Genomic DNA, 26836 nt, shown 5'->3' with positions numbered 1-26836 from the left:
AGTATTTAATAATTCTTGATAATTATATATACATATATGTAATGATATATTGTTATAATTTAGTTTGCAAAATTAAAGTATGAATACTTAAAAGTTATTTATAAAAATTTAATTTTTTTACAACTATAAAATACATAAACGTAGACATAAATGATCAATTAAAATTATGTAAAATATATAATTTTAATATTTATATAAAAATATAAATAATAATTTTAATAAATACATTTTTATTTTTTATTTTTCATTTTGCCTAAAAACTAAATATGAATTCTTTCAATAAAAATATTAAAATTTTTTTTTAAATTCTGAATTGTCATCTTCTACTTAAAATATTTATAATTAACACTTTTTCTTTACTTAATGATAATTAATGGATTTCTAAAATTCAAATAAATTAATAAGAGTTTATCCAAGTGATACTAGACACTTTATAATAATTTTAGAATAATTAGAAGAATTATCTATATATCATTTATAAAACCATTATGTTTATTATGTTATTTTTATGTTCAGCTCTTAACATATTTTAAATAAATTTTAACTGTAAATTATCAATTTTTATTGAAATTAAATATGTTTTAGAATTTTTTATCTTATTATTAAAAGATAATAGTATTTTGTTAATGAAATAATTCACGCTACTTGTATTTTTTATATGATATATATTTATAACCCATTTTACTTCGTTCTTTAACCAAGTAAACTTTTTTTCATATATATATATATAGTATGTCACATGTGTTGCACGTGATTATCTGTGAATAATTTTTTCAAAATTATTTTTATAATTTTTAATAAATTTGACATAAATTTTAAAAATAAATTGATAATATATTGCCATAATTTAGTTTATAAATATTAAAATAAGAATTTTTAAAGTTATTTATATTGTTACTTTGACTAAAATTACAAAATAAAAACTTCAACATGAATATTATTATGACACGAGTAAACATGAAGGAAAAAAGTGTTTTAAACAATAACATATGAAATATTTTAATTAAAGTTATAAGAAATATTGAATTTTAATAATGACATAAAATTATAGATAAAATTATTAATAACCCATGGTGACATCTTCATCCACTATTCTTGTGGATTTTTTATTCTCCAAATTGAAAACTATAATATAAATATATACTTTTATATTTAACAAAAATTGAGTTACATCTCTAATAAATAAAATTATAATTTAGATAGTATTTGTGATTTTTTTTGACAAAATTGTGATTTTTTTTATTTTATAACACCATAGATTTAAGTGTTTTGGTCATTTCAAAGTCACTTAAGCCTCTTTGCTTTCATAAACACTGAATTGTTGGGGTGTTTTTAGTTTTACGTGTTTTGTAGATGAAGCCCAATGACACAACTTGATCTTAATTTGCATAAGATAATAGAGATGATAACGGTCACAATCTTTTTCAAATCGAAATTTATTAATTTATTGGTCTTCTCCTCTCAGCTTGGATATCACTTTTATCACTTGGACTGCTGCTCCATCTCAAAGTAATCTTCACACAAAATCATCACCGATGGCTGAAGCAATTTTGTTCGGTTTGGCTGAGACTCTCCTCCAAAAATTGGGTTCTAGTGCTTTTAATGAGATTGGATTGGCATGGGCTGTCAAAGAGGAAGTTCAAAAGCTCAATACCACAGTTTCCATAATCAAGGATGTGCTTTTGGATGCGGAGGAGCAAAGTACCCATAACCGCAAGATAACAACTTGGCTTCGAGAGCTTCAAGATGTAGTTTACGATGCAGAAGATTTGCTCGACAATGTCTCTACGACAGCTTTGCAACAAAAGGTGATAACCCAAAACAAACTTGCGAGAAAGCTGTGCCTTTTCTTTTCGAGCTCCAATCAGATTGTGTTTGGTCTGAAGATGGGTCATAGGATTAAGGCTATTAGGGAGAGGGTGGATGAACATGAAAAGCTTAAGAACCAATTCAACTTAACTGATCAACCCACAGAGTCTAGACTACTTAAATATAGGGAGAGGGAGCAAACTCATTCCTTTTTTCCTAAAGAAAAAGTTATTGGGAGGACAGATGACAAAACTAAAATAGCCGATCGTTTACTGGACTGCATCATGTTGCCATCGGAGATAACTTTTCAGTCATTCCAATTGTTGGAATGGGGGGCCTAGGAAAGACTACTCTTGCTCAATATGTGTACAATGATGAGAAAATTGGAGAACATTTTACGCCAAAAATGTGGGTTTGTGTGTCAAATGATTTTAATATGAAGAGAATTGTTGAAAAAATTTTAGAATCTGCAACTGAGAAGAAAACTGAGGGGGGCCTACAGATGGATACACTGCAAGTTCGCCTTGGGAAAGAAATTGGTGGTAAGAAATACTTGCTTGTTTTAGACGATGTTTGGAATGAGGATCATACATTGTGGGACAAACTAAAAGATTTGTTAAATGTATGTGCAAGTGGAAGTAAGATTATAGTAACAACTCGGAGCCGTAGGGTTGCAGAAATCACAAGCCCCGTTGAACCATATGTTTTAGAAGGTCTTGATGAGCAAAGGTCATGGGATTTGTTTAAGAAAATGGCATTTAAACCAGGCGAGGAGCCACAAAACCAAGTGGACATTGGAAAGGAGATTGTTAAAAGGTGTTTAGGTGTTCCTCTTGCCATACGGACTTTGGCAAGCTTATTGTACTCCCAAGATACCAAGTACTGGGAATCCATTAAAAATAAAGAATTTTCAAAAATAGCCCAAAAAGAAAGTGATATTTTGCCTATCCTGAGAATTAGCTATGATGAGCTCCCGTCATACTTAAAGCACTGCTTTGCTTACTGCTCACTATATCCCAAAGATTCTGAAATTAAGAAGCGAACCTTGATCCAACTTTGGATGGCAAACGGTTTTCTTCATTCACAGGATGGAAAACAATGAGCAGAAGAAATTGGGGATCAGTATTTTACGGAGCTATTAAGGAGGTCCTTTTTTCAAGATGTACAAAGAAATAAACGGGATGATGATATAGAGAGTTGTAAAATGCATGATCTGATGCACGACCTTGCAGAATTGGTTGCTGGGGAAGGAATTTGTCGTGGGAGCTCAGAGGCAGCAAATATTACAGAAAAGACACGTCACCTGTCATTCCCTTATGAGTCGGAAAGTTATTCGACGGAAATTCCATCTACACTGTTCAATGCAGGTAAGTTGAGAACGTTTCTTTTGCCATCCTCCATAGAAGTGGACGAAACATGTTGCCGAAAGCTTATTTCGAGATTCAGGTGCCTTCGCGTGTTGGATTTGTTTCGGCAGGGGATCAAAATGTTACCAGATTCAATTGGGAAGTTGAAGCAACTAAGGTATCTTGACCTTTCTGGGAACGACCGTATGAAATGACTCCCTGAATCTATTACCCGCCTGGTGAATTTACAGACTCTGAAGCTCTCTTCGTGTGAGGAACTCGAAGAATTGCCGAGGGATATTGAGAATTTAATCAAATTGGTGGATCTTAATTTGGAAAAATGCAAGAGTTTGAGATGTATGCCGCAAGGAGTGGGGCAGTTGAAGCAACTAAGGTATCTTGACCTTTCTTGGAACCGCAGTATGAAACAACTCCCTGAATCTATTACCCGCCTGGTGAATTTACAGACGCTGAATCTCACTAGGTGTCTGGAACTCGAAGAATTGCCGACGGATATTAAGAATTTAGTCAAATTGGTGGATCTTAATTTGGAAGGGTGCGAGAGTTTGAGATGTATGCCGCAAGGAGTGGGGCAGTTGTCTAACCTTCGAACGTTGAATTGGTTTGTGGTGGGCGAGAATGCAACCACAAGCGGTGGACTACTCAACGAGTTGAAAGGGTTAAATAATCTGGAAGGGAAGTTGAAGATTGTAATGAGGAGAAGGATAAAAAGTGCAGAAGCATCGGAAGCGAATTTGAAGGAAATGCAACACCTTCGAGACCTGGAATTGGAGTGGAGGCAAGAAAGCCACGAGGATGGGGAGGAGGATGATTATGAATCAGTGTTGGATGGCCTTCAGTCGCCCCCAAATCTGAGAGAATTGAGGATGACAGGGTACGGTGGGAGAAGGTGGCCAAGTTGGATGATTAACATGCAATCTTTCACCTCGCTTCCAAGCCTTCGGCTTCGGGAATTCCCCCAACTAGAATCACTGCCGGAAGGGATGCGTTGCCTCACCTCTCTTCAAGAGTTGCATATTTGTCTATGCCCACTTTTATTGAAAAGATGCGAAAAAGAAACAGGGGAGGATTGGCGCAAGATCGCTCACGTCCCCTCAATAGTTATATGGTGACGTGCACACTCTTCCAAATTTGGATTGTTTGCTAACTGCCAAGCCAATAGGTATGTATATATGCGTTCCTTTTTTCAAAAAAAAAAATTAAATTGCTATCATATTTATCTTCCTACTCCTCAGTTACCTTTAAAAGAAACAAGGAACTCCATCGAATACCCTTCGCCTTTTCCTTCCTCTGGAAATTCTCAGCTTTTATTCCACTAGTTTAGATTTATCTTTTCCTCTGCAGTTACTTCATTGATTATTGAATGAACTTCCCTCTTATCCATCTTCGTTTGATGAGCCATATTGGGGAAACAGAAATAGGAAAAACCAGAGGTAATAATTTAATTGCTTTATCATTATTATTATTATTATCCTCATGCTGTCCCAATATGGTAACTTATATTAGAGATATTGGACTGTTTATATTCTCATGCATTCTTTTATATAATTAATTATTTATTTATTTTACATTTTTCCTTTTATGTTGCATAATTGAATTAAATTCTTTTTTTGTCTTTATTATGTAGCACATTATGAACTATGGTGTGACATGTTAAACAAATATGGTTAAATAATAGCTAGCTAGTAACTTATCATATTGAAATTTATTAATTTATACATGATATTGTCCTATGTTAAAAAGTAAAGGCATATAGGTAGTTGTGAGTTTGTTATGAAGTAGTTTGTTACAAGTAAATTTTTATAGATTTTTGCTTACGTCTATATTCAATCATTATTTGCACATGGAAAATTTAGGAAACAAAAATGTTTTAAGTCCATAGTATAGGAATTTTTGTTTTATGTGTATAATTTTGTTCCTATTCATTTAAAACATAAACAAAAATCTACTTACTTTCTATGTGTCCACCCTTTCTAAATTACCTATAGAATCATTCTTTTAATTGAAGAATCACAATAATTTGTGTAATTTCAAAACCTTTGTGGCTTTTGCAATATTAGGAGAAGATCTAATGCTGAAAGATGTAAATCAATTGTAAGCAACATCAAATCTTTTGCCTCTTTTTAGTATTTGTATAGATTTGAAAAAAAAAAATGTTATAAAAAACTATACAGACTTTTGCTCAAATTGATAGTTAATATCATATTTTCATTTATAAAAATATGGCCTTTAAATCAATTTCTTTTAAATCATAAATTGATAGTATTTGTAAATCAAATGCAAGCAACATCAAATCTTTTATGCAGAGTGGCTGTTGGAGTTAAACTTGTGACCAACTAGTCACAAAAGAGTAGCCATATTGTTTATCTAAGGCCTGCCTTAAAAAAAAAAAAAATTAAAAAGTTTTCATATAATTAGTTGTCTCTTTGATATGGAATCTTTGCAAAGTAAATAATTATATGTTCCTCCTCTCTACTTTGTAAATTTGACTTATTGCTTCTTTCCTTTTGGCATACTCGTATGTTTGAGAGATGGATTGATATATAGCTAGAGATTAAATGACACTCTTTTTTTGGTTCAGTTGTTTTGTGAACTTCAACACAGATTTTAATTCTTTTTTTAGTATGTTCAATTTATGTAAAATACCAAAGAATAAGCTGCCAGTCTGGATTTGCAGTAATTCTTAGCGCTACTTTGAAGTTCATTAGGTTTTTTTCATTAAAATTAATTATTGATAAATTACTTCCGGCATCCCGTGGGTTTGGTGCTGCATCAGGGAGTCCGAATAGCTTGGAATTCTCATGTAAATCTAAAAAAAATAAAAAAATAAAAATGGGAAACGTCCATATACATACATAAAGCAAATGGGCACTTCATTCAATAGTTTTGTGTTTTAATTTTTTATTCTAATAATAATATAATATAATAATAGTAAATTTTATAATATATATAGATATATTTTTTTTAAAATTGCTTACAAATATGTTGAAAAACTATTGGACATAAAAAATATATATATAACTAGTTATGAGTTGGTCATAGAATATTTATGATATATTTAAAAGTTAAGAAATAAAGTGTTAAACGGTAAATAAGGACATAATATAAAGTTAAAAATGAGTGTTAACTCTAAACTTTAAATTTTTTAAAGGTCGTTTGCTCAATCAACCTTTAAAACAATTTATCAATTTAATCGATCAATATTTAATTTAAATTATTCCTGTAAATCATCTTTATTTCTGATTTTTGGCACATGCTTAACTTCTTTTTTCTTTCCTCGCAGGTTTAAAATTGCAGATTTAAAGATTGCTAGCCCACCTCTTGCTCTTACTCTTTTTATTGTATTTATTCTTTCTTTTTTTTTAATGTAAAATTTGTTTGCCTATATTTTCCTTTTCCCTGAATCTCTCTCTATATTTTATTTTTTGTATTTTTTTTTTCATGAAGAAAATAAAATGCTGTTTATTTGGGGTGTTTACAAGTAGTATTTGGTATAGAGGGAAAATATAAAGGAAAATGAGTTTCCTTCTTATTTTAATTTCTTTTCCTTTTTTCAATTAAAATCGTTGATCCAAATAGGCCCTTAAATTAATGTTAAAACAAATAAATTTCAAATATGAATCATGCATCCATAATGGCTATTTGGATCAAGGATTTTGTTATGGAAAAGAAAAAAAAAAAAAAAAAAAAAGGAAATTTATTTTTCACTATATTTTTTCCTTATGTCAAATTTTGTTTAAAATAAAAAAATTGTTCTAATACAATTAAAAATTAACAAAAAACTAAATTTCATAGTGCATTATAGAAGTTTGAGGGTATGGCTGCAATACTAATAAAAAGGTGAGATGAAAAGAGTTACAAAAACGACATAAGAATTTTTTTTCACTAACGGTCAAGCGAATAATTTTTAAATTTCACTTTTCCATTATTTGTAGGGTGCAGGCGTCCTCCATTACTAGTTATATATAACTACTAGCAACGAATCCAATCATTGATACTGATTTTATTTATTAAAAAAGAAAAAACAAATTCGAGGCGCTGTCACTCTATTTAAAGAGATGCGCAGCGCAGCCTGCGCTGAAGTAATGGTATAGAGATTCAATTACTGGTATGATTGGGTGGGAGCCGACGATGATGATAAGATTGAGTTTTTTTTCAATTTTAACTTTTTTTTAAAAAAAATATATTAAATAATACCTTAGGAAGTATTTCCCAGAATGATTCTAACGTATTTTACCAAGTAGCGATATTTCGTTGTCACGCGTCTCTACAAGAATAGGGCCTCGCCTTTAAATATCGCTACTTGGAATAGCGAGATTTGCTGAATTTATAATTTTGTGATTTAGTTAAAATCTAATATATAATAATCATACACTATAAATATATATACATTAACTATATTTAATTAAATAGGAAAATCTTTATATATTTTATTATTGAGTAGGAAATATTTAAATGTTATGTTCTATTTATTACCGCTATCTGTAGCACAAAGAGAGTCGATGATCTATCAATTTATCATACTATTTTTTTGATCGAAAAGTAAATATATTGATCAAAATGAGTATTTACAGGGAACACTTGGCAGATATAAGGGAGGAAATGAACTCCATCAAAATTACAAGCAATAAAGTTAACACTCAGGATCTTAAGAGAGCCTGAGCAAATCTAGGGACCTTTTGGCCTAGTACTGCGTATATATGTTTCTGAATGGTCACAATCAACTCCATTGGAGATATGAATTTTCCTTCAAACCTTTTCCTACTTCTGGCATTCCATATGAGATAAACAGTAGAGACCAAACCAACTCTCTTACCAACCAAAAGGAACAATACATGTTTCCTTCAAACCCAATAAGTCTATCACAAGTAGGTAGTTTCCTTATAATTCCTAGCGAAAGAGTGAAAGTATGTATAGGGGGTACTTCCACCCTTCCAAACCACCATGGACCAAGGAACTGTAGTTCCTTTAGTTATCCAGAAGTTATAGCAAATGAAAGAGCTAGAATGATCGAGGTCCCATACCTCAAAAAGCTGAAGCAATGCATTCAGGTGGTTCGCACATCTTCACATAATCTGATTCTTAATTCTAATGAGCTTTTTGTATAGTGAGAATTCATCATTTGATATCCTAACCTCCCACAGACTTGAACCTTTCAGGTAGATTTGATTGACGCATTTGGACTAGACAAAATCTTTTTTAGAGTGGATATTCCAGAGTGTTTTTATGAGCAAGGAAAGATTCCAAGCTTTCAAATCCAACACACTCAGACCACCTATCATTTCACATTCCCTCTCTTTTCCCATCTATCATTTCACAGTCCCTCTCCTTTCATTCAGTAGTAGTTGCAGGTCACCATCCGAGGGATTGTCGTGCAGTTTTTGTTGGGAGAAATAGGATGCATTAAGAGCCTTTACAGGTTTTTTGAGGCCCTGAAGTCTCCTCACCAATTTGAATTGGTCAAAGCCCTGGACTTGCGCATTCCAACCTTGTCTGATAATGTCGAGAAAGTTATGGTTTAGAGTGTAAAGACTCAGAAATTTAAAAGGATTAAAATAATTTAGAAAAAATAATAATAATAAATAAAATAACAGATAAATAAATAAAGGAATGATGTGGAAAAAGAGAAAAAAAATTAAAATTAAAGAAATTAAATTAAATTAAGATAAATTAAATAATTAAATAATCAGTTATTAAATTAAATATTTTTACATTGGATTTAAAAAAAAAAAACTAATTGAAATAAGAGAAATATATACATGGTTAATATAATATATAAATATATATGTATATATATATATATATTAAACTTTTATATATATATATATATATATATATATATATATATATATATATAAAGTACTAACAGAAGGATAAGAAAGAAGGAAGAAAGAAAGAAGAAAGAAGAAGAAGGAAGAAGAAGAAAGAAAAAGAAAGGGGAAAATGTCAGGCGGCCACACCCCTACCCCCCTGAAACTTTCCTACGTGTGCGCTAGCCGCCTCCGTCTCCGTCTCTCTTCTTCTCTCAATTACTCGACGAGTTTGCGACGGATCGGGAAACAGAAAGTGTCGTTGGATTCCTGGTTCCGCTGCCGACATTTCTATTGGAGCAGATTTTTCATAGGAACGGCTTAGGCACTGCTCCTGGGAAAAGGTAGTTTTTCTCCATTTTCTCAATTTCGCCGTTAATATGCTGTTAAATCAACGAACGGACACCACCACAGGGTCCTAGTCGTCGTCACCATCATTTTGACGTAGGTAATTTGTCAATTGAAGTTTTCTAGACCCTACTCCAAAGCGAGAGTGGGATTTGAGATTTGAGAATTTGGCTAAATTTAAGGAGATAATTATTTATTGGGTATTTAAAGGCCTAGGAAGTATTAAATTAATATTTTATTTAAGAATAATTTATTAGAACTAGAAATTTAATTTTAGGGTCCGGGTGAGCGCCGCAGGTATTTTTTGGAGTCCCTGTTGGTGTAGTTTAAGAAACCAGTAAGGAGAAAAATATATATTAAATTAGAATTTTTATGAATTTAATGGAAATATAAATTGTGTTATATGTATGTATATATGTTTCAGTATGGGTAAAATGCCAACTGTTTAAATTATATATTTTTTTCGAGTTTAGGGCTGTTTATTAGATATGTATATGCGAAAATGAACTGATGAAAATGGAATTCTCAACTTTGTCAGGGCCTTTGACACGACTGATAAGGAAGAATGTCAGATTTGAGTGGGATGATAGCTGTGAACAAAGTTTTCAAAAGCTGAAGCAGAGACTAGTCACAGCACCAGTGTTGATCATTCCATCTGGGGGTGAGGGGTATACCATTTACAGTGACGCGTCCTTGAAAGGACTTGGTTGTGTATTGATGCAGCATGGCAGGGTAGTGGCGTATGCATCCAGGCAGTTGAAAGAATATGAGAAGAACTACCCTACCTATGATCTTGAGTTGGCTGCAGTGGTACACGCACTGAAGATTTGGAGGCATTACCTGTACGGTGAGCGGTGTGAGATCTTCTCTGACCATAAAATTTTGAAGTATTTCTTTACGCAGAAAGAACTGAATATGAGGCAGAGAAGGTGGTTGGAGCTGATTAAGGATTTTGATTGTACCATCAGTTATCACCCAGGGAAAGCAAACGTGGTAGCTGATGCGTTGAGTAGGAAATCCAGGGAGCCAGTGTTGGCAGCTATGGGGATCCAGCATCCGATCATAATGGATCTGGAGAGACTCGGCATAGAGTTGGTGGAGAGTGATCTCCCAGTATGTATTGTCAGCCTAGTGGTACAGCCTACCCTGCAGGAGAGAATTAAAGCTGCCCAGAAGGAAGATCCAAAGCTAGTGAAGGTGATAGACAGAGTACAGAGTGGGTAGGGGGAGGAGTTCAGTATCGCAGATGATGGAGCTTTGCGGTTCCGCTCCATTTATGTGTTTCTGCCGATATTGAGATCAGGAAGACTATTCTAGAGGAGGCTGACAGATCTTTGTATACAGTTCATCTCGGTAGTACGAAGATGTACAGAGATCTGCGAGAGTCATACTGGTGGAGTGGTATGAAGAGAGAGATTGCCGAGTATGTAGCGCAATGTTTGACGTGCCAGCAGGTAAAGACTGAGCACTAGAGACCGACAGGGCAGTTGCAGCCGTTATTCATCCCGGAGTGGAAGTGGGATCACATATCGATGGACTTCGTGTCAGGACTGCCGATGACGTTACATGGTCGTAATGCCATCTGGGTGATTGTTGATCGATTGACGAAGATCACCCACTTTATTCCCATCAAGATCAGCTACTCCCTCAGCCTTTTAGCGGAGATTTACATTCAGGAGATAGTACGTTCTCATGGGGTGCCTGTATCTATTGTGTTGGATCGAGACCCACGATTCACATCACGATTTTGGAGGAATTTGCAGGAGGCTCTGGGGTTTCAGTTATCGTTTAGTACGGCATTCCATCCTCAGTCAGACGGGCAGACTGAGAAGACGATACAGATATTAGAGGACATGCTCAGAGCGTGTGTACTAGACTTTGAGGGTAGTTGGACTTAGTTCATGCCATTAGTAGAATTTGCGTATAATAACAGTTATCAGTCTAGCATTGGCATGACACCATTTGAGGCTCTGTACGGTAAGAGATGCCGTTCTCCTTTGTTCTGGGATGAAGTGGGTGAGCGGCGAGTAGTGGGGCCAGAGCTGGTTCAGCAGGCATGTGATAAAGTTCGTCTTATCAGGGACAGGATCAGTGCAGCTCAGAGTCGACAGAAGAGTTATGCCGATCATCGCCGTAGGAATTTAGAGTTTGACGTAGGTGATCACGTATTTTTGAAGATAGCTCCGATGAAAGGGGTTATGCGATTTGGGAGGAAGGGTAAACTTAGTCCTAGGTTTATCGGTCCATTTGAGATTCTAGATAAAGTGGGACCGGTAGCCTACAAGCTAGCTTTGCCACCTGTATTGTCCAGGATTCACAACGTATTTCATGTTGCTATGTTGAGGAAATACGTCCCAGACTCTTCTCATGTCATCAATTATGATGAGTTGAAGCTTAGTGATTCACTGGGATATAAGGAGGTACTAGTACAGATTCTGGATAGGAAAGTGCAAAAGCTACGTAACAGGATGATTCCTCAAGTAAAAGTCTTATGGAGGACTCATGCAGTAGAAGAGGCTTCTTGGTAGTCTGAGGAGCAGATGAAGCAGAGGTACCCGCATTTATTTCAAGAAGTCTGAGTGAATAAATGTAAATAGTTAAATAGTTTTCTGTTGCAAGTACATGTAATGGTTGAATAGTGTAATACTTTAGTTTTAGGAGAATGGTTTTCTTTTGTATATGTAATTTTCTAAGACTCAAAATGTAACTACGGTATTCCTCCGCCATAAGTGAGGGTAGGTAATAAAATGAGTAGACCCTTTTTCCTAATTAAAGGATGGCGAATTACGGAAACAGTAAATTTCGAGGACGAAATTCTTTTAAGGGAGGAGGAATGTAGTAAACGGGAAAAAAATAAAATTTAAAAAAAATAATAATAAAATAATAAAATAAAATTAATTAATTAAATTAACAAGTAAAATGAATAGTATGATAATGAACAAATATATATATATATATATATATATATATAAGTAAGTTATTATGATATGCATTTAATATGTAGGTTAAAGGTATATATATATATAAAGTATGAAAGTTTCTTCAAGAAGCTTTACTTTAATTAAGGTTTACTATTATATATATATATATATATATATAAACTAACACAAGCTTCTTTAAGAAGCTTTGAAAGTCAAATCCAAATTGAATTGGATTTTGGTGGGCGTGAGTGCACTCTCTCTCTTCTCTTTTCACTCTCTCTCTCTCTCTCTCCTCTCTCTCTCTCTCCTACGACTCTCTCTCTCTTCGATTCCGGGCTAGTTTTACGCCGGATCGACAAACCGAAGCCACCACGACGCTCCTGGCGAAGTTCTCTACAAGTCTACCGGAGCAGATCGTCAGGGAAATGAAGTTGGGTTTCATCTTAAATCCAAGGTAAGGTTTTATATTCAATATTTGGATTTTTGACAGTTGAAGAAAGTGATATACGCTTAAAAATACTGAACTTTAATACTGAAAATTTTCAGTTCCAGGGTGTTGATTAGGAACGTTGGGAATCATCCCTAAGTTGAGGTAAGACTTTTTAAGTCGAATCTGACTTAGTGGTAGTTATATAAAATGTTGTACGTACGAAAATACTAAACTTTAATTCTGCGAGTTTTCATTTTCAGGGTATTGAGTTGAGAACCTTGTGGGTACGGGGAAGATTTTCTTATGGGCTTTTCAGGAATCAGGTAAGGGGATAAACTAAACTAGTTTTGTTTTGAAAAAATGCATGTATATATATATATGTAACATCTAGTTTCAGGAAAAATAAATATATTTATATGTATGATTTATATTCGGAAAATACTGTTTAAATGATGATATGTTGAATATGTAGAAAATTTGTTTAGTGTGGCATGAGTATAAAAATGTTGTGAAATACTATTTTCTGCAAATGGGGACGATATGAATTTCTATAATGGAAAACCGGCGTACGAGCGGAGATATTTATATATATATATATATATATATATGTGATTTGCAGGTGTATGGGCCGTGCTATGTGGATATGTTTGCCGGCGTATGGGCCGTGCTATGTGGATATGTTTGCCGGCCTACGGGTCGTGCTATGTGGATGAGATTTGCCAGCGTACGGGCTGTGCTACGTGATTTGCCGGCGTACGGGCCGAGCTATGTGATTTTCCAGCGTATGGGCTGTGCTATGTGATTTGCCGACGTATGGGCCGAGCTATGATAAAATGTGTAATTCCGACGTACGGGCCGGTGATTTTCATGAAATATGTATATGTGAAAATGATATGATTCATTTGATAATTATTGATATGAGATATCCATGTATCACGATTTTAGTATATGTATATGATATCAGAACCTGGTTGGCTTGGTCTAGGCTAGCACTTGTATGGTACCGTTGCTATGTGTCCATGGTCCTCGTGATCATGATATCTGTGTTAACGCCGCTGTACGGAGTGGTGTGAGATTAGATGGTCGATGTGGTTATTTTCAAGAAGTGTGCTGTTATCGCCCCTGGTGTACGAACCAGTCTGGGTAGACCCATCGGACCTACAGACTACTGTTTGACTTGGCAGTGGTTGGCCAACCATTGTCAGGTCCCGCCTTAGGGCCACACAACCCAGTCATGTGGGGGTAATACATGACAACAGCCAGCTAACCTACCAGGATTGTTTTATGTTATTATTAGTGTATGAGATGAGATATGTTTATGAAAATGCAATATATTCTGCTATATGTTGATATATATGTATGTTTTCCCATATTTGATAAACAGTATTGAATATGTTATGTATGGTATATGTAGAACACATAATACTTATGTTGCCACACACTAGTATTAGTTTATTTCCCTTATTGAGAGGTGTCTCACCCCTAAATCTTATTAACTTTTCAGGAGCCCCGGATAAGAGAGCGGGAAAAGCCTCGCTGATATAGTACGGTCTATCTATCCTTTTTGAAGGATAAGTTTTGTAGGGACAGTTAGATTTTGTGGGAAATGTCCCTAGGTTTTATTTTTGGGATGTATATATGAAAATACAGTGATTGTAGTAACTCTGGTATATTGTGGTATATGATATTGAGATGTACATATTTGTATATTTTTTGCTGCTAGGGCTTCTGTTTTATGCTTTGATATATCCCTGGTGCTCACGGGTCCAAGTGGATTGTGACCTGTTGAGCTGGAATGTATGATGTGATGATAATTTATTTATTAAAAAAAAATATATGTGAAAAAGGAGTAGGTCGTTACAAAATGGGGGAGGGGAATTGAAGGCAGTTGGGTGGGTTGAGAATTGGGAGCTGGAATGTCATGGTTCCCTGCTAGACTTGGGAACCACATTTATTATTAATCACAAAAATCAGTGCTTTATCTTTTTCACCCGACATGAATTCTATCATTTTCAGGACCTTCACGTGATCAGCTCTAATGAGCTCGAGGTTGGTATAGCATTTTTGAAAAAAGGAAAGATAATATAGATTTTTGATGTATATTGTTGGGTTTGTTTAAGTTTTCTTAGGTATATATATGTTTTTGTGAATACTGGATGTTGGGTATATCTTTTGAGATTATAGACATATAGAAACTCTGGTAAATTATTGAGGAATTATTATTATTTCTGCTGCATAATTGATGATATAGAATCAGATACAAGTGAATAGAACATGTGGGACTTGGGCCCCATTAGACGGGTTCAGTGCGTCACAAGGTGGTATTAGAGTTATATTCCAATTCGGGACGTTACATTATTGACCGTCACTAATAGTGTTATATTAGTGAAGGTTATTAAATCTGTCACTAATACGTGCCCTTTAGTGATGAATTTGATCTGACAATATGTATGATTTATAGTGACGGTCGTAGTCTAATAGTGACGATTTTTTTTCCGTCACTAATACTCCACTATTAGTGACGGTTTGAATATTTCGTCACTAATAAGTATTAGTATCCGTAGGTATGGTGACAAAACCGGAACCGTCACTAATACCGACAAAATCGCGACTAATACTAGTAGTGACGATTTTTTGATTATTAGTGACTATTTAAAACTGTCAATAATAACCTTTTTTCCTTGTAGTGTATGTAAAAACTTCATGTAATAAATCACAATTTTCAAATTGTATTGATACGTTTATTAACATTTTTATTGAAAGAAGACATAAATTGAGATTTTTTATAATAAAAAAATAAAAAATAAATGTATTTATTGAATTCTTATCGATAATGTTGTATAAATATTAAAATTTTAAAATATTTTACATAATTTTAATAAGGCATTGTTTGGAGGCATAGATTTCAAAACTTGAATTTTTATTTTGTGAATTTAAAAGAAACTTGAGACAATTTGTATTATATTTTATCCAAATCTATACAAATGCCAAAATTAATACTAGCATTTTACATCCCCTCATGTGAAATGTATACATCTCATTTTCTTAGGTGAAAACCATGATGAGATGAATGACACTGGACAGATGATGAGTACTATTTTTTTTCCTTTATTTTCAAAAAATAAAGACGTAAAGTCATCATATTCTCCTTTTCTTTTTACCAAATAACATATACTTTGAATTTAGATCAAAGCGTTTAAGGCATACTTAACAAACATCGTTTCTTTTTCTTTCTTTTCAAATCAGAGAAAGAGAGGGGAGCTCCCAAAATTCGATTCTATATTATTTAATTTTGATGATTTTTTGCTCACAACGTTACATTATACCCCTTTCATTTATTTACTTTTCACTTTCTTAATAAATAAAAATTCAAAATTAATAATTTTTAATTTCAAGAAAGGTGCAAAGGTGTTTAGGCATATATGGAAAAATTATATGGGAGACCTTCCTCTCCATGAAAATTTTTTTTGATAGGGAGTGATTTTTAAAGACTTGTTAGATTTATTTTGACATAATTTTTGGTTAATTAGGTACCGTTTGTAAGAACGGGCATGTAGAGGATGCTAATACCTTTCCCTCGCGTAACTGAACTCCCGAATTTGACTCCGATAGCGCAGACCGATTCTACCCTTAATTGGGTAGTAATAAAGTGTTCTGACCACACTTCAAAAGGTTAGTAACGACTCTATACATCATGTTTTTCATGAAAATACATTTTTTTCAAAATTCACACCCTTTTTCCGGTAGATGCACCCATGCCAGTGTTTGGCGGGTCCTCGCGATAATTTCATAGTTTGAATTTTTATTTTATGAATTTAAAAGAAGTTCAAGAAAATTTTGTATTATATTTTATCCAATTCACATTTTTTAAAATATGCTGTGGCCAGAAATAACAGCGGTGGTGACGGAGGCGACGACAATGGCAACTCAAGGTGGGATCTCAAGCACATTAGATGGCACATGTTCATCTCAGGCGAAGAACAGAGCGTAGAAGGGAGGAAGAGAAGCGTAGCAGCAAGTGCAGCGGGTGTGGAGTTTCCTTTTCTAACGTGGGCCCCCACATGCCACGCGTCAAAAATTGGAAGGCGAAGCATAGCTACACGCGGAGGGGCCGGTTCCTCCTATAATTTCCCCTTCTGATTTAATGAAAATGCTCCGAATAATGAGCAAAATCAGATTTTATTTAAAATAGTCTCATCTTTATTTTTTATTTTTGGCACATGCTTAGCTTCTCTTTTCTTTCCTTGCAGGTTTAAAATTGTAGATTTAAAGATTGCTGGCCACCTCTTGCTCTTTTTCTTTTTATTGTATTTTTTTTTTAAATGTAAAATTTGTTTCCCTATATTTCCCTTTTCCTTGAATTTCTCTCTCTATATTTTATTTTTTGTATTTTTTTTCATAAAGAAAATAAAATACTGTTTATTTTGGGTGTTTACAAGTAGTATTTGGTATAGAGGAAAAATATAGAGGAACCTCTTGCTCTTTTTCTTTTTATTGTATATTTTCTTCTTTTTTTTTAAATGTAAAATTTGTTTCCCTATATTTCCCTTTTTCCTGAATTTCTCTCTCTATATTTTATTTTTATATTTTTTTTTCATGAAGAAAATAAAATGCTGTTTATTTTGGGTGTTTACAAATAGTATTTGGTATAGAGGAAAAATATAGAGGAAAATGAGTTTCCTTCTTATTTTAATTTCTTTTCCTTTTTTCAACCAGAATCCTTGATCCAAATGGGCCCTTAAAGTAATGCTAAAACAAATAAATTTCAAAATATGAATTATGCATCCATAATGACTGGTTTGGATCAAGGATTTTGTTTAGGAAAAGAAAAAAAAAATAAGAAGGAAATTTATTTTTCACTATATATTTTTTATGTTAAATTCTATAAAAAATTATTTTAATATGATTAAAAATTAAGAAAAAACTAAATTTCATAGTGCATTATAGAAATTTGAGGGTTAAATAAATGTACAAAATAATAATAATAATAATAATAATAATAATAATAATGACATCATGAAATTATATAAGTATAATAATGTAAAATAATAATAATTTAAAATTTGAATAAAATGTTGATTCAATATTATTCACTAAAATAAGCTCACGTAAAATTTATTTTTTTTCAATTGAATGTCTATAATGGAATTAGATTGTACAAAAGAAAAGAGATAACTCATCTTTATTTTTTAAAACAAAATTTGAATTTATTAACACGAAAGTATTATAATCCAACCGCATAAATCTTTGTAATGTTAGCAATAGGAAGATAACATTTTGACAGTTGCGTTTAAAGTGAAGTGGGGGCATTACTCACTTTTTCTTTCTTGACAAATGAAAGGGACACAAAGTCTTCAATCCTTTTTCTTTTTCTTTTCTTGATGCTTTTCCTTTTTGTTGAAGGAAGATGCAAGTCTTGGTTGGGCGATCCTGCTGCTCTCTATTTCCTTATAAATCTGCTCCATTCAATCAAATATATATATATATATATATATATATATATATATGTGTGTGTGTGTGTGTGTGTGAATATAAATTTCTGTATTTTCTATTCTATTACCAAAAGTAGGCATTTAACAAACCAATATAATCTAAATTTTCTAGGAAATTAATAATACAAGGTACTTTATATAATTTTTATAATTACTTACTTTTATATCTATAAAATAAATTATGAGACTATATTATTAATTTTTTAAAATTATCTAACTTTATTAAGACTTACAAATATATTTTATATAACATTATTTACGATAATAATAATAGTCTCAATTTCTCCATCTTGACATCACTGTTACAATTACAGGAGCTATCTAGCCTCAAATCACATTTAGATTGGAGTCTTCACAAATTGTAGAACCTATATCCATTAATAGCTGAAACAATTTTGAGTAGCGTTCCTGATACTCTCCTTGAAAATTTGGGTTTTCAGATTCATCAACGCACTATTTTTAAAAGGTAAATCTATTTGCGTTTGCAAATTAATTTACTACTGATATTTTGCAAATTTATTTTTTTTCTAGAATGTTTGGTGTTACTTCTAAAGATAAAGATATTTTTGTACACAAATTAATTTGTAATATATAATATAGAAATTTATCCATACTAGCAATATTTGGTTTTACTTTTCAAAGACAAGGATATTTTTAATAAATTTTACATATATTTTAAAAATAAATTAATAATATAGTATCATAATTTACTTTACAAATATTAAAATATGAATATTTAAAGTTATTTATATTGATACTTTGATTAAAATTATAAAATAAAAACTTCCACATGAAATATTATTATGACACAATGTAAACATGAAGGCATAAAAAGTATTTTAAACAATAACATATAAAAATATTCTAATTAAAATTATAAGAAATATTGAATTTTAATATTCACCTAAATAAAAAAATTAACAAGTATATTTTTCATTTTTTTTATTTTCCCCCGTCAAATGAATGAATGAAATATTTTCAACATTTTTTCGGGATCAACAATTAACCAACCTTTACGTATTTTGAGATGAAGAGTTCTAATTAAACATATATTGAGATATTGGAATTAGGTACAAATGATAAATGAAAAGAGCGTAATAATTTCACCTTATAATTTGATATGAGTCTCATTTTAAAAATAAAACTATTAGGTTTACTAGTCTAAATTTCTACATCAACATTATAAATAAGAAAATATAAATTTATTTCAGCTGGAACAGCAAATAGCTCTATATATATCCATGCAAACGGTAGCTGAAAGCTAAATATCTATAAAGTTGGAAAAACAATTGCTGCCATGGTTTGTGGATGTGATCATTGATGTTAATTTGCAAAGATAACAATTATATTAATATTAATAGAGATGATAATGGCCACAATCCTTTTCAGATCAACATTTATTAAATTGATTCTCTCCTCGCAGCTTAGATATCACTTTTATCACTTGGACTGCTGCTCCATCTCAAGGTAATCTTCACACAAAGTCATCACCAATGGCTGAAACAATTTTATTTGGCTTGGCTCAGACCTTCCTTGAAAAGTTGGGCTCTCGGGCTTTTCAAGAGATTGGATTGGCGTGGGCTGTCGAAGATGAAATCCAAAAACTCAATACCACAGTTTCCACAATCAAGGATGTGCTTTTGGATGCGGAGGAGCAGAGCAGCCATAACTGCAACCAGATCACAACTTGGCTTCAAATGCTTCAAGATGCAATTTATGATGCAGATGATTTGATCGATCATTTCTTTGCCACAGTTTTGCAGCAACAAGGGAGGACCCAAAACAAACTAGCGAGAAAGGTATGCATTTTCTTTTCGAGCTCCAATCAGATTGCTTTTGGTCTGAAAATGGGTCAGAGGATTAAGGCTACAAGGGAGAGTCTGAATGAACTTGCAAGGGTTAAGAACCAATTCAACTTAACTGATCGCTCCGTGGAGTCTAGACCATTTAAATATAGGCCGAGTGGGCAAACTCATTCCTTTGTTCCAAGAGAGCTAGTTATTGGGAGGGAAGATGATAAAAATAAAATAATGGATCTTTTATTGGAGAGCAATCCCGTTGCCGTTGGAGATAATGTTTCAATCATTCCAATTGTTGGAATTGGGGGCCTAGGGAAGACTACTTTTGCTCAATATGTGTACAATGATGAGAAAATTGGAGAACATTTTGTGCTAAAAATGAGGGTTTGTGTGTCAAATGATTTTAATGTGAAGAGAATTGTTGAAAATGTTTTAGAATCTGCAACTAAGAAGAAACCTGAGCGCCTTCAGATGGATGCACTGCAAAATCGGCTTCGGGAAGAAATTGGTGGTAAGAAATACTTGCTCATGTTAGACGACGTGTGGAATGAGAATTATGGGTATTGGCATGAATTAAAAAATTTGCTAATGGTCGGTGCAAGTGGAAGTAAGATTATAGTAACAACTCGAAGTCTTGAGGTTGCAGGAATTACCGGCAGGCGGGTTCAACCATATGTTTTAAAAGGTCTTGATGAGGAGAGATCTTGGGATTTGTTTAAGAAAATAGCATTTCAATCAGGTGGAGAGCCACAAAACCGAGAACAAGTGGAAATTGGGAAGGAGATTGTAAGAAAGTGTTCAGGCGTTCCTCTTGCCATACGGACTTTGGGAAGCCTGTTGTGCTCCCAAGATACCAATTACTGGTTATCCATTAAAAATAAAGACTTTTCAAATATAGATCAAGAAGAAAATGATATTATACCCGTCTTGAGGTTGAGTTATGATGACCTCCCATCATATTTAAAGCACTGCTTTGCTTACTGCTCAGTGTATCCCAAAGATTTTGAAATTAAAAAGCAAACCTTGATCCAACTTTGGATGGGAAACGGTTTTCTTCATTCACAGGATGGAAAACAATGTGCAGAAGAGATTGGGGATCAGTATTTTACGGAGCTATTAAGAAGGTCCTTTTTTCAAGATGTAAAAAGAAATGAATGGGATGATGATATAGTGAGTTGTAAAATGCACGATCTGATGCAGGACCTTGCAAAATCTGTTGCTGGGAAAGGAATTTGTTTTGGGACCTTAGAGGCAGCAGATATTACAGCAAAGACATGTCACCTATCATTTCATTTTGAATCGGAAGGTTCATCGATCGAAATTCAATCTCCATTGTTCAATGCAGGTAAGCGGTTGAGAACGTTTCTTTTGCCATCCCGTTCAATTTTTTCAACCACACAAGTGAGCGAAACATGTCGCCGAAAGCTTATTTCGAGATTCAGGTGCCTACGCGTGTTGGATTTGCATGATCAGGAGATCCAAATGTTACCAGGTTCAATTGGGAAGTTGAAGCAACTAAGGTATCTTGACCTTTCTAGGAATTACAGTATGAAACGACTCCCTGAATCTATTACTCGCCTAGTGAATTTACAGACATTGAAGCTCTCTGGTTGTGTTGGACTCGAAGAATTGCCGAGGGATATTAAGAATTTAGTCAACCTGCGGCATCTTTATTTGGATGGGTGTCGGAGTTTGAAAGGTATGCCCCGCGGAGTGGGGCAGTTGTCTTGCCTTCGAACGTTGAGTCAGTTTGTGGTGGGCGTGGGGCAGTTGTCTTGCCTACGAACGTTGAGCCAGTTTGTGGTGGGCGAGAATGCAACCACAAGCGGTGGACTCAGCGAGTTGGAAGGGTTAAATAATCTGGAAGGGAAGTTGACGATTGTGCTTGGGAGAAAGAAGAAAAATGCAGCCGCAGCAGCATCAGCATCGGGAGCGATTTTAAAGGAGAAGCAACACCTTCGAGAGCTGTATTTGAACTGGAAGCGGGAAAGGAATGCGGATGAGGAGGGTTATGATTATGATTATGAATCAGTATTGGAAAGCCTCTGGCCACACCCAAATCTGGAAAAGTTGGAAATATTTGCGTTTGGTGGAAGAAGGTGGGCCAGTTGGATGATGCATGATAACATGCGCTCCTTAAATCTTGTTGACATTAGATTGCGGGAATGTCATGAGTGCCAACATCTCCCATCATTTGGTCAGCTTCCACATCTTAAGTTTCTTTCTCTTCGTTCCATGAGGTCAGTGGAGTACATGGAGGAGAGTTGGAAAGAATACAAGTCGTCAACGAACCCCCCGTCTAACAATGCGGCCTCAATATCAGCAGCAGCAGCAGAAGAAAATGCAAATTTGGTGACAGGGCTACCATTCTTCCCTGCCCTTGAACAACTTGAACTCTTCCATATGGGAAATTTGAAGGGATGGTGGAGGGAGGAAGTGACAGATAGTGGTACTGCTACTGCTACTGCTACTGGTACTGCTACTGGTGGTGTGAGGCAACAACAGCCGCTACTAGTAGTACCATTACTATCATTTCCCCGTCTTATTAAATTGAAGATAAATGCATGTCCTAAGCTGACATCCATGCCTCTGTATCCATCTGTTGAAGAGCTGGATTTGGAAGGAGTTGGTGCGAGGGTGTTAACCCAACAGCCAACAAAAAAGGCGACGACGACGACGTCTGCATTAACACAAGAAAGCCGCCTAATTGCAACAGTTGCAGCCGCCTCCTCCAGCTCCTCTTCTCTTCCTTCATCTGCTTCTTTCATCCCATCATTCCCTTTTTCCAATTTGAGGTCTCTGGATATAACAGAAATTGGGGATTTGGAATCTCTACCGGAGGAGTGGCCTCGAAACCTCACTTCTCTACAGGGATTGAGCATTAGTGGGTGCCCTAGGCTACTGAGCTTGGGAGACGAAGAAGGGTTCAGAGGCTTAACCTCTCTGCGGCATCTCCGGATTTTAGGATGTGATGGCCTGAAGGCTTTGCCTCCTCGTGGCATTCAACATCTAATTTCCCTGGAGGCCCTCGAGATTCATGGTTGCAAAGAGATGGAATTGTCAAATGATGATGACGAAGATGATAAGCAATGGGAGAATCTCAACAAGAGCCTCAGGAAAGTGAGAATTATAGGAATTCCAAAAATGATGCGTCTCCCTAAGTGGCTTAAGCATTCCACATCTCTGCAGGCTTTAAGGATTAATGACTGCCCTGGTGTGAGGAATTTACCGGAGTGGATGGGCAGCCTCACCTCACTTCGAGAGCTTACACTAATGAAGTGCCCCCGACTAGAATCACTTCCAGATGGGATGCATTCCCTTGCCTCTTTACAATATCTCAATATTTGGAGGTGCCCTATCTTAGAAGAGAAATGCAAAAAGGACGGTGGGGAGGATTGGCCTAAGATTGCTCGCATCTCGCATTTTTCAACAGCATTCCCTCCCCCGTGGTATTAATAACATTATACATTATAAATCCATAAACTAATGACTAATATTTGAATTTTATAATTTTTATTTCTGTTTTTAATTTATTTTACTCGGATTTTTTTTTTTAAAATTTTTATTGTTATTGATGATACTAAGAGAAACTATAAGAAAAAAATTATTTATTTTTTAAAATAAGAACCACAAATTTCGCATACTCTTTTAATGATTAGATTCATTCTATGCAGGGTTTTGCAGCAGGATGCATGAGGGTACCCTCCAATATTACCAAGATAGCTACGTGCTTCAATTTCTAGGGGCGCGGATTAGTCACGTGGACTGTAAAACGGACACGTGGATACCCAGTGCATAATCCAAAAAAAAAAAAGATAGGTCCGTGCTGTCTGCTCCTTCTCCTCCTCATATTATTTATTTATTTATTTATTTCATTTCTTGTTGAATCATCTAAAAAAAAAATATCCTTAATTTATTTTCCTTCTTCTGGAAATTCTCATCATAAATTCTAGTAAATAATGATTCAATTTGTTTCATCAAAAACTCCTCCGCGTTTATTTGCGACAAAAATAAAAGAGGAAATGTCTTATGTTCTTCTTCTTCTCCTGATCGTCCTCTTTTTTTTGTGGATAAAATACTCTCCTTGTCCTTGTTCTTTAGAAGTAAATTTTGTTATCTAATTAATATCTCAAGGGCTTAAGTTTTATTCTATCATATTCCCTTTTCCTTTTTGGAGCCTTCTTCCTTCCTAAAATATGTTTTGCAGAATGTAAAATACAATGTGTTGGATAGAGCAATTTAAATAAAAAAAGAACAGAAGCATCCTACAAGTTAATTTTTCTATCAAATGCATCACAATCTTTTAAGAGAAAGAGTAAGTATTTCTAAACTAAACAAATGTTCATTCTATGTATATAAGTGAAAATTTATGTATCATTTTGTGTGCAATAAATATCTTTATCTTTTTTAACTACAATCAAATATTTCTAAGAGAAGTAAATTTCTATCCTATAAAGAAATTCAATCGAAATTAGATGAAAATATATTTTGAATGTCTAGGAATTCTTGTTTAAAAATAAAATAAGAACTTTCATTTGGTTAAAAAAATAAATAAACTAACCGTATGTGTACATGTATTTATATCTATATAATAAATCAATCAAAGTAAAAATGTAACACCTCAACCCTTAAACCAATATTCACAATCATTCCTTTCTTATCATCCTTAATACATAAGACATAAAATATAAAATATTAACATTCCCAAAAACATCATTAAAATGTTTATACCCTTTTTTTCTTATATCTCTCCAAAATACTATAAAGCCTCGAGCTTTCTAAGCTCGATCTCAATGAGGTCCTGAAAAAAAATACATTTATATTCGGGTGAAACACATTTCAGTAAGAAAAGAAACAATATATTAAAACAATGTGTGACTAACATGAGTTTATATAACAACATATTATTTAACATTTAAAAATCGTTAACATCATTTCTGAAATAATTATCTGAACCTAATATGTAACGTCCTGCTTAACTTATCACATAATAAACATAAATAATAATAGCATCAACTCGAACCCATGGGTAGCGGGGATAGCCTGACATAAATAGCGGAAACCTAAGCAGCAGTAAAAATAATTTACATCCATCAAATCATTAATTACATAATACCGGAGTCTACTACATTCCCAAAATACAGTATTTGAATACAATTTCCAAAACATCAAAATAGATCTAGGATCTTACAACCAAAAATCTCCTAATCCTAGATCAAAACTTACCCTTCTAGTAGGGAAGCTCAACTCACTTAACGGTGGTCATGACCCGCTAGTCTCTCAGGGTCTCTTGAAAAATTAATTAAATTCGGGGGTGAAATACATCTCAATAAGGGAAAATAAACTAAATGCAGCTGTGTGACAACATGAATATATATTGCATTTATACATATACAATACATTTCATATATCTGTAAACATTTGTCATAACATATTGAATCATTATATACTTTCATATTTTTCTAGTAACTCATATCATTCATAAATCGTCTGTTATATCTGATAATACTAAAAACATACCTAGGATGAATAGCTAACTGATGTCATATATTACCCCCCATGACGGGTTGTGCAGCCCGAAGGCAGGATCCGACAATGGCTGGTCGACCACTGCCTAGTCAAAAATGTCTGTAAGTACGATGGGCTTGCCACACCCTGGTCCGGACTGCCAGGTGTTCGTCCACATTCTACTGAAAGCCACATCGACTATCCATCTCCCACCCCCTCGTGGGGTGGTTAGCACAAGTCTGAATACAGATATCTGATCTATATAACTACGGTACCGAACTCCTGAAACTGAACTAAACTAACATCCGGGTTCTGATAACATATAATACATGATATTATAGCATTCTTTTCTTATAATTTCATAAATATAGTCTCGCGCCAAACGTTTCATAATTATGGCCTCGTGCCAAACATTTCATAAATACAGTCTCATGCCGAACATTTTATAAATACGGTCTCGTGCCAAATATTTCATAAATACGGTCTCGTGTCGAACATTTCATAAATACGGCCTCGTGCCAAACATTTCATACATATCATACTGAAAATAAATCAATTATAATGTATTTCAAAATCATCATATACTGCATTATTGCGTAATTCCTGAAAACATGCTTATTCGCAAAATTGTCATAACATAATACATTTCATGAAAAATAATACTCATGCCACACAATGCCGAATTAAATCATACGTTCCATATAAAATCTTAATTCCTATATACAGCACTATTTTCCCAAATATACATTTACTCAATAATATTCATATATAATACATGTTTTTCTGAAAATCAATTTGCTGAAAAATAATGGTAATTTGCGTGGAAAAATAACTGCTTTAGTTTATTCCCTTACTTAGCTAATGAAAAAACCCCTAAAAATCTTGATCTAACACGCGTAGGGTTTCTTGATCAATGCCCTAAAAATGACAATCCCCAGAACTAAACATCAGTATTTCTTCGTAAATATCATTTCCTACAACTATGGTAAGACCAAATTTGGTATAAAAAATCTTACCTTAACTTAGGGACGAATTTCAACTCAGCTCGATTGACGATCCTCTCTGGAAGATATGGAAAGAACTTCTCTAAGAGCATCGTAGTGACTTCAGATTGTCAAACCGGCGTAAATCCGACCCGAAATCGAAGAGAGAAGGAGAGGGAGCCGAAGGGAGGAGAGAGAGGGAGTTTCTATGCTGAATTTCATCAAAAATCCGAGTTTTTCACTATTTATAGGGTTGGACTCGTCGACGAGCAACGTCACCTCGTCAACAAGTCTTTTAATAATTTCGTCGATGAAACCCACTCCTCGTCGACGAAATTCAGACTACCCAAAACCTCTCTCCGTATTTCC

At 34.0% G+C, this 26836-nt stretch overlaps 3 protein-coding genes across 3 annotated transcripts; all 3 read left to right on the top strand.

The window, feature by feature from the left end:
• The first annotated feature begins 1535 nt into the window (after nt 1-1535).
• LOC131163561 (putative disease resistance protein RGA3) lies at nt 1536-6654 on the top strand. Its single transcript, XM_058120155.1, has 2 exons — nt 1536-1975; nt 2068-6654. The coding sequence occupies exons 1-2, from the start codon at nt 1536-1538 to the stop codon at nt 2909-2911; spliced, it is 1284 nt and encodes a 427-aa protein (XP_057976138.1). The 3' UTR covers nt 2912-6654.
• Nucleotides 3014-6654, top strand: LOC131163560 (putative disease resistance RPP13-like protein 1). Its single transcript, XM_058120154.1, has 3 exons — nt 3014-3176; nt 3287-3333; nt 3407-6654. The coding sequence occupies exons 1-3, from the start codon at nt 3014-3016 to the stop codon at nt 4286-4288; spliced, it is 1092 nt and encodes a 363-aa protein (XP_057976137.1). The 3' UTR covers nt 4289-6654.
• Nucleotides 6655-19670: 13016 nt separating this feature from the next.
• Nucleotides 19671-23957, top strand: LOC131163559 (putative disease resistance protein RGA4). The gene is made up of 2 exons (XM_058120152.1): nt 19671-23425; nt 23651-23957. Exons 1-2 carry the CDS (start codon nt 19671-19673, stop codon nt 23670-23672), a joined length of 3777 nt encoding a protein of 1258 aa, XP_057976135.1. The 3' UTR covers nt 23673-23957.
• The last annotated feature ends 2879 nt before the right edge of the window (nt 23958-26836 follow it).

This window comes from Malania oleifera, chromosome 9 (genome assembly GCF_029873635.1).
Source record: "Malania oleifera isolate guangnan ecotype guangnan chromosome 9, ASM2987363v1, whole genome shotgun sequence".
Classification (NCBI taxonomy): Eukaryota; Viridiplantae; Streptophyta; class Magnoliopsida; order Santalales; family Ximeniaceae; genus Malania; species Malania oleifera.
This window is presented reverse-complemented; position numbering and strand designations above follow the sequence as displayed.

Excerpts from the sequence above, each read along its gene's own strand:
- LOC131163561 (XM_058120155.1), top strand. The coding sequence starts at position 1,536 with ATGGCTGAAGCAATTTTGTTCGGTTTGGCTGAGACTCTCCTCCAAAAA. Across the intron at positions 1,976-2,067 it reads TTAACTGATCAACCCACAGA|TAGCCGATCGTTTACTGGAC; the intron begins GTCTAGACTACT and ends ACAAAACTAAAA.
- LOC131163560 (XM_058120154.1), top strand. The coding sequence starts at position 3,014 with ATGCATGATCTGATGCACGACCTTGCAGAATTGGTTGCTGGGGAAGGA. Across the intron at positions 3,177-3,286 it reads ATCTACACTGTTCAATGCAG|GGGATCAAAATGTTACCAGA; the intron begins GTAAGTTGAGAA and ends TTGTTTCGGCAG. Across the intron at positions 3,334-3,406 it reads GGGAAGTTGAAGCAACTAAG|ACTCTGAAGCTCTCTTCGTG; the intron begins GTATCTTGACCT and ends GTGAATTTACAG.
- LOC131163559 (XM_058120152.1), top strand. The coding sequence starts at position 19,671 with ATGGCTGAAACAATTTTATTTGGCTTGGCTCAGACCTTCCTTGAAAAG. Across the intron at positions 23,426-23,650 it reads ACAGCATTCCCTCCCCCGTG|GGTTTTGCAGCAGGATGCAT; the intron begins GTATTAATAACA and ends CATTCTATGCAG.